The following is a 16,359-nucleotide window of genomic DNA, read 5'->3' on the forward strand; positions in this document are numbered from 1 at the left end:
TATTTTCCATTGTTTGACACTTTATTAATTTATTTCCATTTCGTCCCAAATAAAAATCGTTGTGTCCTTTCGTTAGTGTATTACTATCTGCAGGTGACATCAAAATAGTACACATATGAAATAACTGAAAAGTGTGAAACAGGCATCTGAAAGACATTCAGGACACATGGAGGTAGGATTGCTTGGCCATTCAGATTTAAAGGACAATTTCATCAACACAAGGATATGGCAATAAAAGAAATGAATATGACATTCACTATGGTGCCAAAAATTCCCATTTGTGTAATGATAATTGTGACAATGAGCTTCAATATGGAGGGAAATAAAATCAGTTTCAGTGGCTGACATAATGAATTCTTTTGTGAAATAAAAATTTTTAAAACACGAAAAATTGCATTTTTTATTTCAGCCAACGCTTTCTTGGCTCTTATACAATAATTTCATAAATCAATATTTTGTCTTTTACTTCCTTTTCAAACAGTTCACTCATCCAGGGGCTCCAATGTTACATTCTGCAGTCTGAAAACCAAAATTATTTCTCAGTACCCTATGTCGGTGTCATCATCATCATCCGTTTCGTAATCTGTTAGGAAGTCATTCTCTGTCCATCGGAAAGTATTAATTATCCTGAGCCGAGGCATTTGACTCTGCATTTCAGCAAAAACATTTTTGTAGAAAACCTCATCCTCTTCCTCATACGTCACATGTAGTTCTCTGGAAGAAGAAAGAGAAAAAGTAACTGCAACATTTGTATTTCTGTATTTTATTACACCCTATTTCTTGTAATACTACAAACCATAAACATTGATGAACTGTGTCATAAATGAAGTGCAAAGGAAATTTATCAGAATTTTTAAACTTAGGAGATACAAATTCTAGTTAATACCTATCTTCATATTAAACAGGTTTTAACTGTGGAAATATGTGGGTAGCATATGGTGTTTTGACTGATATCTCAATAAAGGACTTGGAGAAATGAAGAACCTACAAAAACAGTGAAAACTGATCTCAACATGCAGCTGAGGTAAGTACTAAATGATTTCTATTGTGTTTTTCATTCTAATTATTTCTCGAATACATCAAATCCAATGAAATTTGGAATAATGCACTATTTTGCGATTGATGATTTTAAAGAAAGTGTTTTTTTCCTCTGTGCCATAAATGCCTGAGGACCATCCTACAAGATATTTTCAAAATTTTTCCTTTTTTCCAGTCAGTCTTCTGACTGGTTCAATACAACCCACCACAAAGTCCTCCCGTGAGCCAATCTCTTGACTTCAGTTGCATCTTGTGTCCTCAATTATTTGTTGGATGTATTACAATCTCCTTCTACACTTTTTACTCCTCACAACTCCTCCCAGTACCACGGAAGTCATTGCTCAATGTCCTAACACATATCCTATAGTCCTGTTTCTCTCCTATCATCCTATCCCTCTTCTTGTCAGTGTTCTCCACACTGATTCTGCACATAACCCACCTCTCATTTCTTATAACAGCCCACCTAACTTTCAACACTCTTCTATCAATTTTCTTGTCTTCTCTTCCAGTTTTCTCATAGTCTGTGCCTCGCTTTCATACAATGCTGTACTCCAAACGTACATTCTCAGAAATTTCTTCTTCTAATTAAGGTTGATGTTTGATACCAGCAGACTTCTCCTGGCCAGAAATGCCCTCTATGCCTGTGCTAATTTGCTTTATTCGTATTGTTTGGTTATAATTAAAGTTCAGCCACTTACACAGGTCCAGTGTGGGCTGAATTATCATATGGCAGTGAATCTTGGTAGGTATGCTAATGTGTTAATGAAGGACCAATTTATGCTGGAAAAACAATTACTTCCAACTACGGCTACTACGAGCAAATCTGGCACAGTACACCATTTGTACGACATCCACACTATCGTTCGACAAGCTGTAACGCGAGTGAACAGTAGTGATAATTGAGGAGAAAGACTGTGTGCTGTTAGTGAAACAGATTCATGTGAACGGCAGCAATTCCAGTGCTGCACTGACAGAGGGGCCAGATGTCATTAAATGCTTTAAAGAAAATGACGATGAAATTCAAAAACGTGGGTGGGCTTGGTGTGGCACCTGGAAGAGGAATGCATCCTATCACAGTGGAAGTTATTGACACAGTTATTGTTGCTGCAACTCACTATGCAGCACGTGTCCCGGCTAATGCTAGTGTTTGTGCCCTTCCACGAGAATTTTCCATCCTGTGGTCAATGGTGTGGACAGTTTTTGTGTGGTGTCACCGCCAGACACCGCACTTGCTAGGTGGTAGCCTTTAAATCGGCCGCGGTCCGTTAGTATACGCCGGACCCGCGTGTCGCCACTATCAGTGATTGCAGACCGAGCGCCGCCACACGGCAGGTCTAGTCTAGAGAGACTCCCTAGCACTCGCCCCAGTTGTACAGCCGACTCTGCTAGCAATGATTCACTGACTAAAGACACTCTCATCTGCAGAGACGACAGTTTAGCATAGCCTTCAGCTACGTCATTTGCTACGACCTAGCAAGGCGCCATATTCAGTTACTGTAACTAATTACTTCAAGACTGTATTCTGAACAAATAATATTGTGAATCATGTACCGTCAAGAGCGACGTTCATCATCAATGGATTAAAGTTAAGTACGAAAGTAATTACGTCCGCTTTCTGAATTCTCATTCCCTGTCATGTTCCAGACCTCACGTCAGTATAGTCCTTCCCTCCTCACGCCAGCCCAGCCTGCGTGAGCTAAAACGCGTGCATTTAGACTGGTGCCCCTACAAGATCGGGACGGTGCAGCAACCAAATCATCATATCTGCAGCAACGTACTGAATTAGCTCTTCAGTTTTCGGACAGATAGAAGTCGATGACATGCGACCAGGCAATTTTTTATGGAGTGAAGAGGCACATTCTACACTACAGGGTACAGAAAATACACAGAACTGCCAAATTTAAGGGTACTGTTAAACTGCATGTTGTGCACCAAGAACCACTGCAGTTGCTGTATATGATTGTTTGGTGTGGAGTCACAAGCATCTTTATTCTTGGTCCGTTCTCTGAAGAGGATACATCTGTAGGGCCTGTCGGGGGGAGGGGGCGGGGCCTCTGTGATGCCTTTACGTTATGGAGACCTCCTTGTACAGCACGTGATTCCTGCTTTGGAAGAGCACAACTGTGTGGAAACCATTCTTTTCATGTAAGATGGGCCAACACTGCACGTCACTCACCCAGTGGAAGATCTGCTTAGTGCAACCTTCCTTAAAACATGTTATCTCCAGAGGCTTTCAGATGCACTGCCTGCAAGATGACCTGATCTGAATCCATGTGACTCTCGACTCTGGGAATACCTAAAAGAATACCTTTACCAGAGGCACATTAGGTCTCTACCTGATCTGAAGGTCAGCACGCAGGAACACATCGCTTAAATTCCATCGGAACTACTGTGAGCAAGTGTTGATCACATCGTTTTACAAAAGTAGCATCTCATCGACATCTCCAGTGCTCGTACAGAATGAATTAACCCTTTAGTGACCAAATTATTTCCGGAAGTTGTAGACTTTTTATGAACACTTTATTGGGCTAAGAAACTGTTCATAAAATCATAGTTTAAATCTTGAAAACAGAGTTTAGCCTATGAGTGTAAAAAAATTAGTGGGAACTATTGGAACTGTGGAGTAACTTCACTTGCTAATTTAAAAAAAATGTATTTCCTTTATTTTTTAGTACAAAAACATGTTAAACATTACATTTATATTTGTATTAGTTCATTCTGTCCTTTGAATTCACTAAGGTGCTGTACTATGGAACTTAGAGAAGCATGGTGCTACATACAAAGGTACATGACAGTTGCTACTCATTACTTTTGTTCGCTTTTCTTTGTTCTTGGTGCTACATTGGCGGCATCTTCTGTTTGTTGTACCTTTTGTAGGGAAATGAGTTCCAACTTTCTCCAGACAAACTTCATCTGGTACTCCAGACACACCTCTTTTTGGTGTTTGACGTTCCTCTTCTCTTACTTGAGAAGCCAGAGATAAGCTGCATTGCCAAGTGCAATCTAAATGTTAGCTGGTCTGCTTTTGTCTTCTGTAGCTTCCACATAACGTAGGAACTGACAACTGCCAAATGCACAAGAAAGGAAAACAGTTTGTGCCACCACTTCCACGAACGACGGCCTACAGCATACCGTTGACGCAGCTGATCAAATCTATCAATTCCTCCCATTATTTTATTATACTCTGCCACAGCCAATGGGCAGAATACTTCACTTCTGCTTCCACTAACTTATGTAATTTTCAGTCAAATGCAGCAAATATACACAAATACTATCTCCCTCATAAATATAAAAGTAGATAAATACAACACAAGTCACTTCACAAGCAAAAGGAAAGCACACTATCCAAAAAACGCTGTAGCAGTCGAAACAGTGGCTCATTTTCACGCGGGAACTGCGCTTCTGCATTGATTGACTCACAAGGTAGAAAAACAACAGCTTTAGCCTAACTGTTGACAATCTACACATAGTTAGCACACTCTAACAGAGATGGTAGCATAAGTTAGAAGTGGGAACACGGATTACCACTGAACTTACAGAGAAAACAAATAAGTGGGAACTATTTCCATTCGCAGCACCAGATTCGCACCTGGTCGCCGAAATTGAAACTAATTTTTCTCCAGCGTAAAACTGTTCTGTGTTAACGCATTAGAATATAAATTGAGTTTCGCTTCCGTATGATAATTACAGCCCACACTGGACCTCTGTGAGTATCTGCACTTTAATTACAGCCATTTGGTATGTCATCATTGCTTCATGCATCGTGTGTTACTTTATTTCCAATGTATCAGAACTGCATCACTTCTTCATGGACACCAGTTTTGATGTTAAATCCATAACTAATCTCATATAGCTAATGCTCATTAATTTCATCTTTCCTTGTTTCTTTCTCAATCTGTAGTGTGTTCTCATTAGACTGTTCTTTCCATTCAACAGGTTCTGAAATTCTTCCTCCCTTTCACTAGCCAATAGGAGTATCATCAGTGAATGATATTATTAATATCCATTCTCCCTGAATTTTAATCCACTCTTCCGTCTTTCTTTTATTTCTATCACTGCTTCTTTGATATATAAACTGGAAAGTTGGGATTGAAAGTTCATATCCCTGCCTTACACTCTCTCTAATACTAGCACTCCGTTCCCAGTCTCGTGGAAGTCATCGAGGCCACGCGGTAGAAACGAAAGATTCATCAGAACCGGGCTCGGACGGTGAACAGAAGCAACAGGAGCAACCTACCTGAGGTTCACGAGCCTCACAGAAAATTCTTCAAATGGCACAGCTCTGATGTGGCCGCTGTACAGGATATCGAGGCAGCGCAGTTGCTTCAAGTCCAGGACGTGCCGTAGGCTCGGCTGCAGATCTGTCAGGTCGTCAATGTACTGGAGGAGCAGCGTGCGGAGGGATGGCAGCTGCGCCACGTGCGCCACGGCAGATCCGCCCAGCCCACTGCATCCGGAAAGATCCAGTCTAGAAGAACAAACAGAAAAATAATATAACACTTTAAGATGTTGGTGACAACATGAAATTTGCTGTGTAATACACACTATGACAAAAAAGAAAGGCAATGAATTATCCAAATGGGACAGAAATCAGTACATGTACAGACAAACAAATGGTTACATGTTGTGTACATAGTTCCGTGTAGTCAGCGCGTACACAAATTTCCCAGTATAGCTCGCCCCGCTAAGCACAACAGCGCAGGCGCAGCGCTCGTCCGTCTCCGCACTACGAGATGGCGCTGCCTTAGAGACGGACCAAATTCTGCTTCCGCCGATCCGCGTATTAATATGTAACACAGCCAATGAGATTGCTGCTAACGTACAACCTTTTCTCCTCGCAGATCACACTCGCGCTGTGATATCTTAACGCGCGAGGTATTATAACGAGTGTACAGACCTCCGATTAGTCAGTCTGCATTAGTCTGCACCAGTCTGCATTAGTCTGTACCAGTCTGTAGTCAAGTTTCAGTCTGCGCCTAATAAGATTATCATATTCCTGTACATAGCCATGAAGATAAATGTATAGACACTTTGTCAAGTATCAGAGATATGTCAGAATAAGATTAACATACCAAGACCAAAGGAACTTCAGATTGTCAATTGTAAACAGCATCCAAATCAAGGTACGTAATGTCTATGCTTTTTATTATTTTAGTAAATGTGCGTGAAAATTAATCAAGTTCTGTTTAAAGTTGGTCACCGTCAATCTGCTACTCTAAGCGTGCAAGTGGCATTTCTATTGTCCGACCTAACGGCAGAAGATAAACACACCACGATCAGACCACGAGACATATTGCTGACACTCGCCTACTTCGTTAGAGCAACAAGTCAAATAATCTGATGGTGTGTCTACCGAAGGTCTTACAGTACGCACACCACATTACAATTTCAGAAAAAACTGGATGATTCATTCAGGAGAGAGAGCTCCACAAATTGAGCAAATCAATAGTGTATTGGTCCATCTCTGGCACCTGTGCAAGGTTGGCACTGATGACGGAGGTGTCGAGTGTCCTCCTGAGGAATATCCGACCAAATTCTGTCCTATCGATCCATTAGATTGTCATAATTCTGAGACTGTTGGAGCACCCTGCCCATAACACTCCTAATGCTCTCAATTGGGGAGACATCCGGCAAACTTAGTGACCGAGGTAGGGTTTGGCAAGAACCAAGAAAAGCAGTAGAAACTCTCGCCCTGTGGAGGCAGGCATTATCTTGCCGAAACATAAGCCAAGGACAGCTCGCCACGAACGGCGACAAAACGGGGCATAGAGTAGCATCGACTAACTGTCGTGCCGCAAGTGTTCCGAGGATGACAACCAAAGGAGTGCTGAAAACAAATGGCACCTCAAAAAGTCACTTCTGGTTGTCGCACCGTATGGCGGGTGACAGACAGGTTGCTATCCCTCTGCTATCTGGGGTACCTCCAGACGTGTCTTCAGTTCGGAATAAAATTGTCTTCAGTGATGAGCTCTGCTCGAAATTGAGCCACAGTGACCAGCAAAGACCTGCCTGGGGACACCCCGGAATGTAGTGGGGTACCAACCGACAGCAAAACAACCGGAACTGATAGTCTGGAGTGCCACTTGTTTTCGTGGCAGGTCACTTTCGGTTGTTATCCTCGGAAAACTTGTGGCATAGCAGCAAGTCGACACTATTTGGTTGCCATCCACAGCACCCTTACAGCACAGCGATACGTCAACGATATTCTACGCCCCTTTTGGTTGCCCTTCCTGCTCTTACATTTCAGCAAGATAATGCCCGCCCGAACACGGCGAGAGTTGCTACTGCTCGTCTTCACGCTCGCCAAACTCTACCTCGGCCAGCGAGGTTGCCCGATCACTCCCCAACTGAGAACATTTGGAGCATTACGGGCAGGGCTTTAATGATGTCAGGATTTCGATGACAGAATTGGGCACCCAATATCCGTCAGGACGACATCCGACAACTCTGTCGATCGAAGCCGAGCCGAATAACTGCTCGTATACAGGCCAGAGGTAGACCGATGTGTAGTCGATTTGCTCAATTTGTGAAGCTCTTTGTCTCGAATAAATCATCCAACTTTTCTGAAATTTTAATAATTTGTTTGTCTGTGCACGTACATCACATCTGCCAGTTTCCATCCCTTTGGACAATTCCTTCGTGGTGTGACGTTTTCTTGACTTAGAGCGGCATTTACAGGTGAGTAATTTCCTGTGCACACTAAGTGCAGCAGCTGTTGCAAATACATGCACGGGAACAGACTTTCACTCAGCTCTGTCCCGTGGCACAATCTTCTGGGACTTTGCAGCTAAGGGGAAAAAGAACAGGGTCTTCATTAATGAGTGGTGCATTTTCATATATTTATTGATTTATACGGGCACATTTTACATCATAATATTACATCACTACATGACTACGGAGAGCACAGGCTCGCTGTGTCGTCGGGACCGGAACACGGGTCCGGGAACTGCGACGGACGAGCCCGGTCGCGGTCGGGGTAGTATCTGGAGTTCGGCGGGAACGTGACACGCATAGCGACAGTGGCCCCAGTGCCCGATGCGACGACAGTGGGCCCGGGAGCTGCGACGGGCAGTCGGCCGACGAGACGGGAGGAGACGTCTGGAGAACTGGAGACGAGATCACAGCCAGTGAAGTGGCCTGCCGGGGACAGTGTGTTAATAGCAGATGGCAGGCAGGGTGCAAGCTGGCCGTGTCGTGTGGTGTGACGTCATTACGGTGCGGCACGGGCATTCGAAATGGACGCGGCGGCCAGCTCGCGTGACGCAGTCTGCCGGCTGCCGGAGTGCCCGTTTGGAGCACGGTCTCGGGGGCTGCCCGGCCAGGTCGGGGACGGGACGAGGTGGGTGTGGCTGCGCAGTGGCAGCTGGCGGTACGCGTGCACCGCTGACGCCCAGGGGAGTGGGCTCTGCCTAACAGGTCGTCCGTGGACAAGTCCTCCACTGAAACTTCCTAGCAGATTAAAACTGTGTGCCGGACCGAGACTCGAACTGCTTCATATCAGCGCACACTCCACTGCAGAGTGAAAATCTCATTCTGGGAACATCCTCCAGGCTGTGGCTAAGCCATGTCTCCGCAATATCCTTTCTTTCAGGAGTGCTAGTTCTGCAAGTTTCGCAGGAGAGCATCTGTAAAGTTTGGAAGGTAGGAGACGAGATACTGGCAGAAGTAAAGCTGTGAGGACGGGGCGTGAGTCGTGCTTGGGTAGCTCAGGGGTAGAGCACTTGCCCCCGAAAGGCAAAGGTGCCGAGTTCGAATCTCGGTGCGGCACACAGTTTCAATCTGCTAGGAAGTTTCATATCAGCGCACACTCCGCTGCAGAGTGAAAATCGCATTCAAGTCCTCCACTGGTTCGAAGAACTGAACGAGAATCGGAGTAGTTGAGATGAAAGCTGTCTCAATTCTGTCCACGGAGACTTTAGTCGGCTCGCCATTACATTTGATCTGCAAAATGTGCTCGTCACAGTGATCGTGCGGTGCACTCGTGACTATGGCAGCGTAAGTGGTGGCCGTGCCACGTCTACGCACAATACCGGGTGAAAAGTATTTAATGCGACAAACTATGGGAGGTTGTAGGGGACGTCAAAACAAATATTTTCCCTAATGTCATTTTTACCTATGAGGATTATTTAAACTGGTGTAGGCTGTATTATGCTCGTCAGTTGTTAGACGCCGTATTGCGATCTTGAGATGTTAGAGGCCGTATTACGCTCTTCAGTTGTAGGCAACTGCTGTCCACCAGTGTAGTAGTGCATTGTCTCTGTTTACTAATGGAGCGATACACCTGGAGTGAGTACACTGATATGGCTGGTGCGTACTACGTAGCGCACCACAGCGGACGAGCTGCACAGCGGGTTTATCAACAGCAATATCCTAATCGCCGTATCCCGCATCATACGGCCTTTGATGCTGTGTACCAACTTCTGCGTGAGATCGGGTCATTTAGCACATTACCTGGACAGGGACGCCGTCGCACGGTAAGAACGCTGCAATTTGAGGAAGCTGTCTCGCAGCATGTGGAGCGGGATCCTTCAATCAGCACTCTTGTAATTGCACGTAACACGGGGACGAATCAGACGAATGTAAGAACAGTCCTTCGAGAGCAGTTGTTACGTCCATTTCACTTACAGCGTGTCCACAACCTGGAACCAGTTGATTATCCTCCCAGAGCACAGTTTTCGCAGTGGTACCTGGAACAGTGTGAAATGCATCCTACATTTCCATCCTCTTTCTTGTTTACCGATGAAGCAACGTTCGGGCGTGATGGAGTCTTCAACATGCGCAATTCGCATGTGTGGAGTGAGGATAACCCACATGCCACAGTTACTAGCGCTCATCAAGTGCGGTTCTTTGTTAATGTGTGGGTCGGTGTTGTTGGGGAGTGTTTAATTGGGCCGTATCTGCTACCTAGGCCATTAAATGGCAGGCACTGTTACAATTTTCTCGCCAGAGCATTGCCAGAATTGCTGGAAGACGTTCCGCTCCCTACAAGACAACGCACGTGGTTCCAACATGACGGGGCGCCGGCACATTTCAGTCGTCGTGTGCGTCGATTCCTGGACCGACGGTTCCCAGACACGTGGATTGGCAAAGATGGTCCTGTACCGTGGCCTGCTCGATCCCCAGATATGTCCCCTCTGGACTTTTTTGTGTAGGGACAGATGCGCAACCTTGTTTACACAACTCCTATTGCACCAGAAGAGGATCTGGTTGCCCGGATAGTTGCAGCAGCAGGAACAATTCAGGATACTCCTGCGGTTTTTGCCCGTGTCAGACATAACATGATCCGACGGTGTAACCTTTGTTTACATGTCAATGGAGGCATTTCTGAAAATCTACTGTAATTGAAATTGGGTTGTGTTAATGTGTTGTCTCTTGGTCATAAAAAAATGGAAAAGTGTTTCTTGGTTTAATTAATTTGCCGCCAGAGAAATCTTCCTCTACCGGTTTAAATACTCCTCATAGGAAAAAATGACATTAGGGAAAATATTTGTTTTGATCTCCCCTACAACCTCCCAGAGATTGTCGGTTTAAATACTTTTCACCCTGTATAATGTGCGACACTGTAAATCGGCTCGAGCAAATACCCACCGGTACTGTGCCGTGTCGGCGCGTGCAGTCGGAGGTCGGCTGTACGACTGCGCAGATGTTCTGCCGGTGTCGGGCACCGAGGCACCGTGTCACGGTAGTACCTGCTCCACTAATTCACTGGGAATGGCGAGCGAGTGAGCACAGGCGAGGTGTACAGGTGGAATACCGATCTCATCCTTCGGATTACTCACAGGCGACAAATATGAGCCAAAGTGCGTCCGTCCGGGTGATGCCGTGACACATCAGGGATGCTTCTGGTATACAGTGGAGCTGTTCCGGGTGGCTACGCAGACGTCAAGTGCACGACGACGAGTCCGGAACTGTGTCGGACTGCCGTCGCGTCCCGCCGAATGTGCAAACTACGTCTCATCTCACTGGCACCGTTTGATTCGTGGAGACGACAGGACGAAGCAAACAGTCGGCACTCGTTCAAATCCGTCAAGGTGTCAGTGGGGCGCCACGCATTGTACTCGATCCGCGTGGTCCGTGGCTGACAGAATCGGAAATAGGCGTAACTGTCCACGAGGCGTGGAGGTCTAGCTCATACTGGATTTTGCTTCGCTGGGTGCTCCACCGCCGTCACAGGTTGGCCCGGCCGTTAAATCTCCTCTCACGGGTAAACACTGACGTGCTGCTACCCACGTGATTCTGTGGGATGCCTGCCACAAGTTGCTGAAAATGTTACAGAGTTTGGCATAACTACGTTTAATATTTTTTGTGTGATCTGAAATTGAAAAACCTCTCTCACACCGGCCTGATTTAGCGTCACTGATCAGGATAGTAAAAAACATGCGTATATTACGGGAATCTTAAATCACAAAGCAGGCTTATCACAGTCACACAGTTCAATACTGTTCTATCCTGATTAAACTGAGCTTAACTTAAATTCCATAAGGCAGTGAAGCAATTTCGAAGTCTCGGTGCGACGAAAATTGTCAGTCGATCTCCTGAAAACATTTGTAATAATTATTAACTTTCGGTGATCACACGGGGAAGACCGGAGATCTGCTGGTAAGACCGCGTTAGCCCATTTATTGGAAGTAATGAACTGGATATCTTGAGCGTACACAACGGCAGCTTCGTCCAGTGTAAATCAGACATTTCCCCACTGATCCCGCGTAGCGTAGCAAGCAGACACTGTCAATAATAATCAGTTAAATAATACGCGAACACACTTACTTTAGTTTAGTTCATGTATTAAATTCCTTCTCATACAGAATCTCATCAACATGGCGACTAGCTCAACAATACATACATATACATCTTCGTTCTTTCACGGCTAATCGGCAAGATCTCCTTCATTCTTTTCATAAGAGATAGCAGGGAAACTATTCCATGAAGTAAATGCACGCTCCAAGGAATAATAGGGCTTGAAACTACTTTGCATTGAAAATCATCGTATATTAAAGTTTAGGAATCGGTAAGATAAGAAGAGATATTTCGAGATATGTACTGAGTTATATAATTTATAAAATATTTCTGAAAATATCGCGGAGAGACCGCCGCAAGAGACATTACATACGGTAGTGCTCCGGTGATAATTAGTGACAACGTCGGATTTCAAACAGAGTCCACAAAGTGGGTACCCCATCTTCTCACCACAGACGACAAATTTCATCATCTTGAGCCGTACAAACAGCTACTGGCACGCTACCAAACAGAAGGGGAACATTTTGTGCACCGGATTTTGATCTATGATGAAACGTGGGTACACTGTTACGCACGGGAATAGAAAAAAGCAGCCCAAAGTGGCACAAAAAAGACCAATCTACACCCACTGACGACTCTACACCCACGGAGTGCCTAAAATTGTCTCTGTGTGGGGAAGGTTATTGCGACAGTCTTTTTTTATATTAAGGAAGTTCTCATCAGTTTTCTCCAAGAATGCTGTACTGTGAGCGCCGTATACTACTGCCATTTTTTGCATAGATCGGAAAGCGAATATCGTCAGAAAATACCAAATCTGGGGCGTGACTGGGCCGCGTGACAGTGCTCGGCCCCACACGGCAGCCCAGACTCGACAAAAAGTTCGGGAGCTGTCGTGTGCCACACTAGGACATCCTCCCTACACTCCGCACTTATTGTCCTGTCATTTTCATTTGTTTGGACCACTAAAAGAAGCAGTCGGACGACACAGATCTAACAACAATTGCGCTGTCAAAGTGTTTATGTGAACCCTGCTGTTACAGCCACATTCATTTTGTGAAAACGGGGTTGAGAAAACTACCTATCCCCTGGGAAAAATGTATTTCCCATTCAGAAGACTATACACAGATTAAATAACTTGTGTGTATGAGTTTTTCTGAAGTGAACTTTTCTGAAGTGAACTTATAAACAAAAAATTCCAATTAATATTTGAATGTCCTTTGTACGTGAGCATAAAACATGTTCAAAAACTGTACAACAGCGACGTCAGGTACTTACATCTGTAAATGTTTAAGACGGTGGATCTCGGCAAGTGCTCCGTCTGTGAGGCTCGTCGCAAAAATGAGCCTCAGCTCGCGCAGTGACGGGCACCCCCGAGAAATGGTGACCACCGCGTCGTTCGGGAGGTCGGTGGCGTGCGGCAGGTCCAACCTCTGCAGCAGTGGTAGGCAGCCGGGCCTGCAGTTGTTCAAAACAACACCTGTTGTAAATGTAAATCCAAGCCGCACAGGTGAAATATTAGTCAGCCCCTCAAAAGAGTACCGTATTTACTCGAATCTAACAAGGGGAAGGCCTCAGACACGGCCAACCGATTCGGCTCAAATTTGGCAGGTCGCTTGTGTACAACCTAAAAGGAAGGAATCTAAGATGTTTTGGGTCAACACCCCCTCGTTTTTGAGAAAATCACCTCTAAAGGTTATGGCGAGCAATCAACTCAAAATTGGCGGGATCGATAGATAATTGTAATTACATTTTTCATCATCAGGTATGAGGTCCGAAAACGCATACTTTTCCAGAAATGGGGGTAAGAAACTTTTACAACTGCCGCTTCTGTACCGACATGCAAAACGCTTTCCGCCGGCAGCGCCAATAGCACAAAGGTAACTGGCTCGGAATGGGAGAACCCGGGTTCGAATCTCGAAGAAACCTAACGGATGTTATTATTTTCATTTGTATTTTTCCATATCTCAATTGATAAGTATAGGAGGGTTAATAAGGTAAATAAATCAATAAGGAATGATAATAATTAGCTAGGCAAACTAATTTCCCAAAGGCCGTGAGTTAGTAAAGTATTAAACTTTTAAGCCTCGTCACGTGAAAACAACTCCGAGCAAGAGTGCTGCGAATTCCTCACGAGGGATCACAGACAGCCAACCGCGCGACGCTTGTTTACAGCGAGGCACGGGACAGAATGTACGCGCGGAGAGTTTTGTTGTCCCGGTTGCCTCTTCGTCATATCGTAGTTGAGAACCTGGAAGAGTGAAGGTGTCCAGCACGAGCCTTATAGAAGTCAATCGGAAAGAGTTGTTTTCCGTCATAGGCTGCCGCGAACCTCGCCGATACATGTAGTGATTTTTCCATCGTTAATGCGCCGAATGAAATACGATTTGTGAATGAATACAGTCCTTCCGTAAGTAACATATGACGAGTATTGTCTGTAGTTTGTGGTAATTAGCTCGTCTGTTTATGCTGTAGTAACTAGTTATTGTTTGTTGTGTCATATTTTTTCGAGATTCGAACCCGGGTTCTTCGAGACCCAGCCAGTTACCTTGGCCGGTGCGCTATCAGAGCTGTCGCCGAATAGCGTTTACCGTGTGGGTACAGAAGCGGCAGTTATAAAAGTTTCTTTCCTCGATTTCTGGGAAAGTTTGCGTTTGCGGACCCCATACCCGATGATGAAAAATGTTCTATTTACAATTATCTATCGATCCCTCCAATTTCGAGTCGATTGCTCTTCACAACCTTTAGGGGCGATTTTCTCAAAAACGCGAGGGTGTTGACCCAAAATAACTTAGAATCCTTCGTTTTAGGTTGTACACAAGCGACCTGCCAAATTTGAGCCGAATCGGTTGGCCGTGTCTGAGGCCTTCCCCTTGTAAGCCGCACTTGAATCGAAGCCGCACCTGAAAAATGATACTCGAAAGCAAGGAAAAAAATTTTTCCCGAATCTAAGCCGCACCTGAAATTTGAGACTCGAAATTCGAGGGGAGAGAAAAGTTTTAGGCCGCACCTCCAAATCGAAACAAAGTTGGTTCATTTTAATACGAGACACAATTTAGGTCGAATGAATGACGATGCAGCTACAGTAGTTTGGTTCGAGTCGTAAGCTTAGCAATTAAGCTTTACCAGGTAGCCATTGCTATGCGTCAGGCGCTCCGTCGGTATTAATACGGGTACCCTTCCTTTTTCACGTGCTTCGTCTGGTTTGAATTGATTGCTTATATTTCTTTGATCTCGTAAGTGCCGTTCTCTTTGTTATAGGTGTTCACGTCACTCTGAGCGGAAAATGCATTACTGTACTGTGTCACGCATTGTTTGTCGCACTATGATAGTGAGTGTTTACGACCTGTCGCCGCTCGCGGCATGGCTTGCTTATGTGCGCGCTACCGCCGCTTACAATGGCAGCTGGTGGATGGGGGGGGGGGGGGGGGGGGGGCGGGGGAAGATGTTCTGAACGAGAGTTTAGCGAAAATTTTTCTCCGTTTGAAAATCTTTGCAGACGCCTCTTTAGTACATTACATTCTGCACAGAAATTAGAGTCATCTTAGATTTAAAAATCTAGTCAATTGCCGTGCTTCATTTCTGACTGTATCACTATTAGGCATAAGAATAATACGAATAGGTCTAGCGGTTCTAAGCGCTCAGTCCGGAACCGCGCGGAACCATGCCTCGGGCATGGATGTGTGTGATGTCCTTAGGTTAGTTAGGTTTAAGTAGTTCTAAGTTCTAGGGGATTGATGACCACAGATGTTAAGTCCCATAGTGCTCAGAGCCATTTGAACCATTAAATACGAATATAAACATGACATGATATGTACATTCTTCCGCGTTTGCTGTTATCTCACTCTAGTTTCGTAGTTTATTACGCAGACAGGATTTAAATGAGATAGCAGCAAACACGAAAGAATACATGGCAAAATGTTTATATTCGTATTATTATATTGTGGTGAAGAGAATACCGCATGTGATTCACAATTCATAAAATTTTCTATTAGCAACCATCTCTTCTCACAGGTAGGTAAAAATTCAGAATGTAGAGTTGGCCATATTGACAAAAACCCCAAACAGTCTTGCCAGTCGGATTTTCGTAGTACATTCGGAGATGAACAATACGGTATTTGCATTTACTTCGTTGGATAATGTATGAAAATGCAGTGGTCGAAACTCAGGGCAGAGGAAAAAGCTCGTCTTCCATCTTTTTTGTTTTTAATTTATTTACTGACGCAGAGGTTTTGGCACCAGTATTTATCTTTGTGCCTGCAAAGCAAGCCTGTGTAGCGCTACATATATTCGACGGCAGAAGTTAGTTGTGGCGGCACCTACGAACATTTTTCAGAACTTCCGCTTACTTTACACTCGATTCTAAGCCGCAGGCGGTTTTTTGGATTACAAAAACCGGAAAAAAAGTGCGGCTTAGATTCGAGTAAATACGGTACACAGGGATGGCTAGAGGACAAATGTAAGGATGTAGAGGCTTATATCACCAGGGGTAAGATAGATACCGCCTACAGGAAAATTAAAGAGACCTTGGAGAAAAGAGAGCCACTTGTATGAATATCAAGAGCTCAGATGGAAACCCAGTTCTCA

At 44.8% G+C, this 16,359-nt stretch overlaps 1 protein-coding gene across 6 annotated transcripts in view; it reads right to left on the reverse strand.

The window, feature by feature from the left end:
• Window positions 1–373: 373 nt before the first annotated feature.
• LOC126428063 (F-box/LRR-repeat protein fbxl-1-like) overlaps window positions 374–16,359 on the reverse strand; it is a 122,179-nt gene continuing 106,193 nt past the window's right edge. For all 6 annotated transcript variants that reach the window (XM_050089941.1, XM_050089940.1, XM_050089942.1 and 3 more), the window contains exons 6-8: window positions 13,051–13,230; window positions 5,276–5,506; window positions 374–714 (exon numbers count right to left, since the gene is read on the reverse strand). In XM_050089941.1, coding sequence (XP_049945898.1) covers window positions 540–714; window positions 5,276–5,506; window positions 13,051–13,230 — 586 coding nt within the window. In that variant the 3' untranslated portion in view covers window positions 374–539. The remainder of the gene's footprint in view (window positions 715–5,275; window positions 5,507–13,050; window positions 13,231–16,359) is intronic.

This window comes from Schistocerca serialis, chromosome 12, assembly GCF_023864345.2.
Source record: "Schistocerca serialis cubense isolate TAMUIC-IGC-003099 chromosome 12, iqSchSeri2.2, whole genome shotgun sequence".
NCBI lineage: Eukaryota > Metazoa > Arthropoda > Insecta > Orthoptera > Acrididae > Schistocerca > Schistocerca serialis.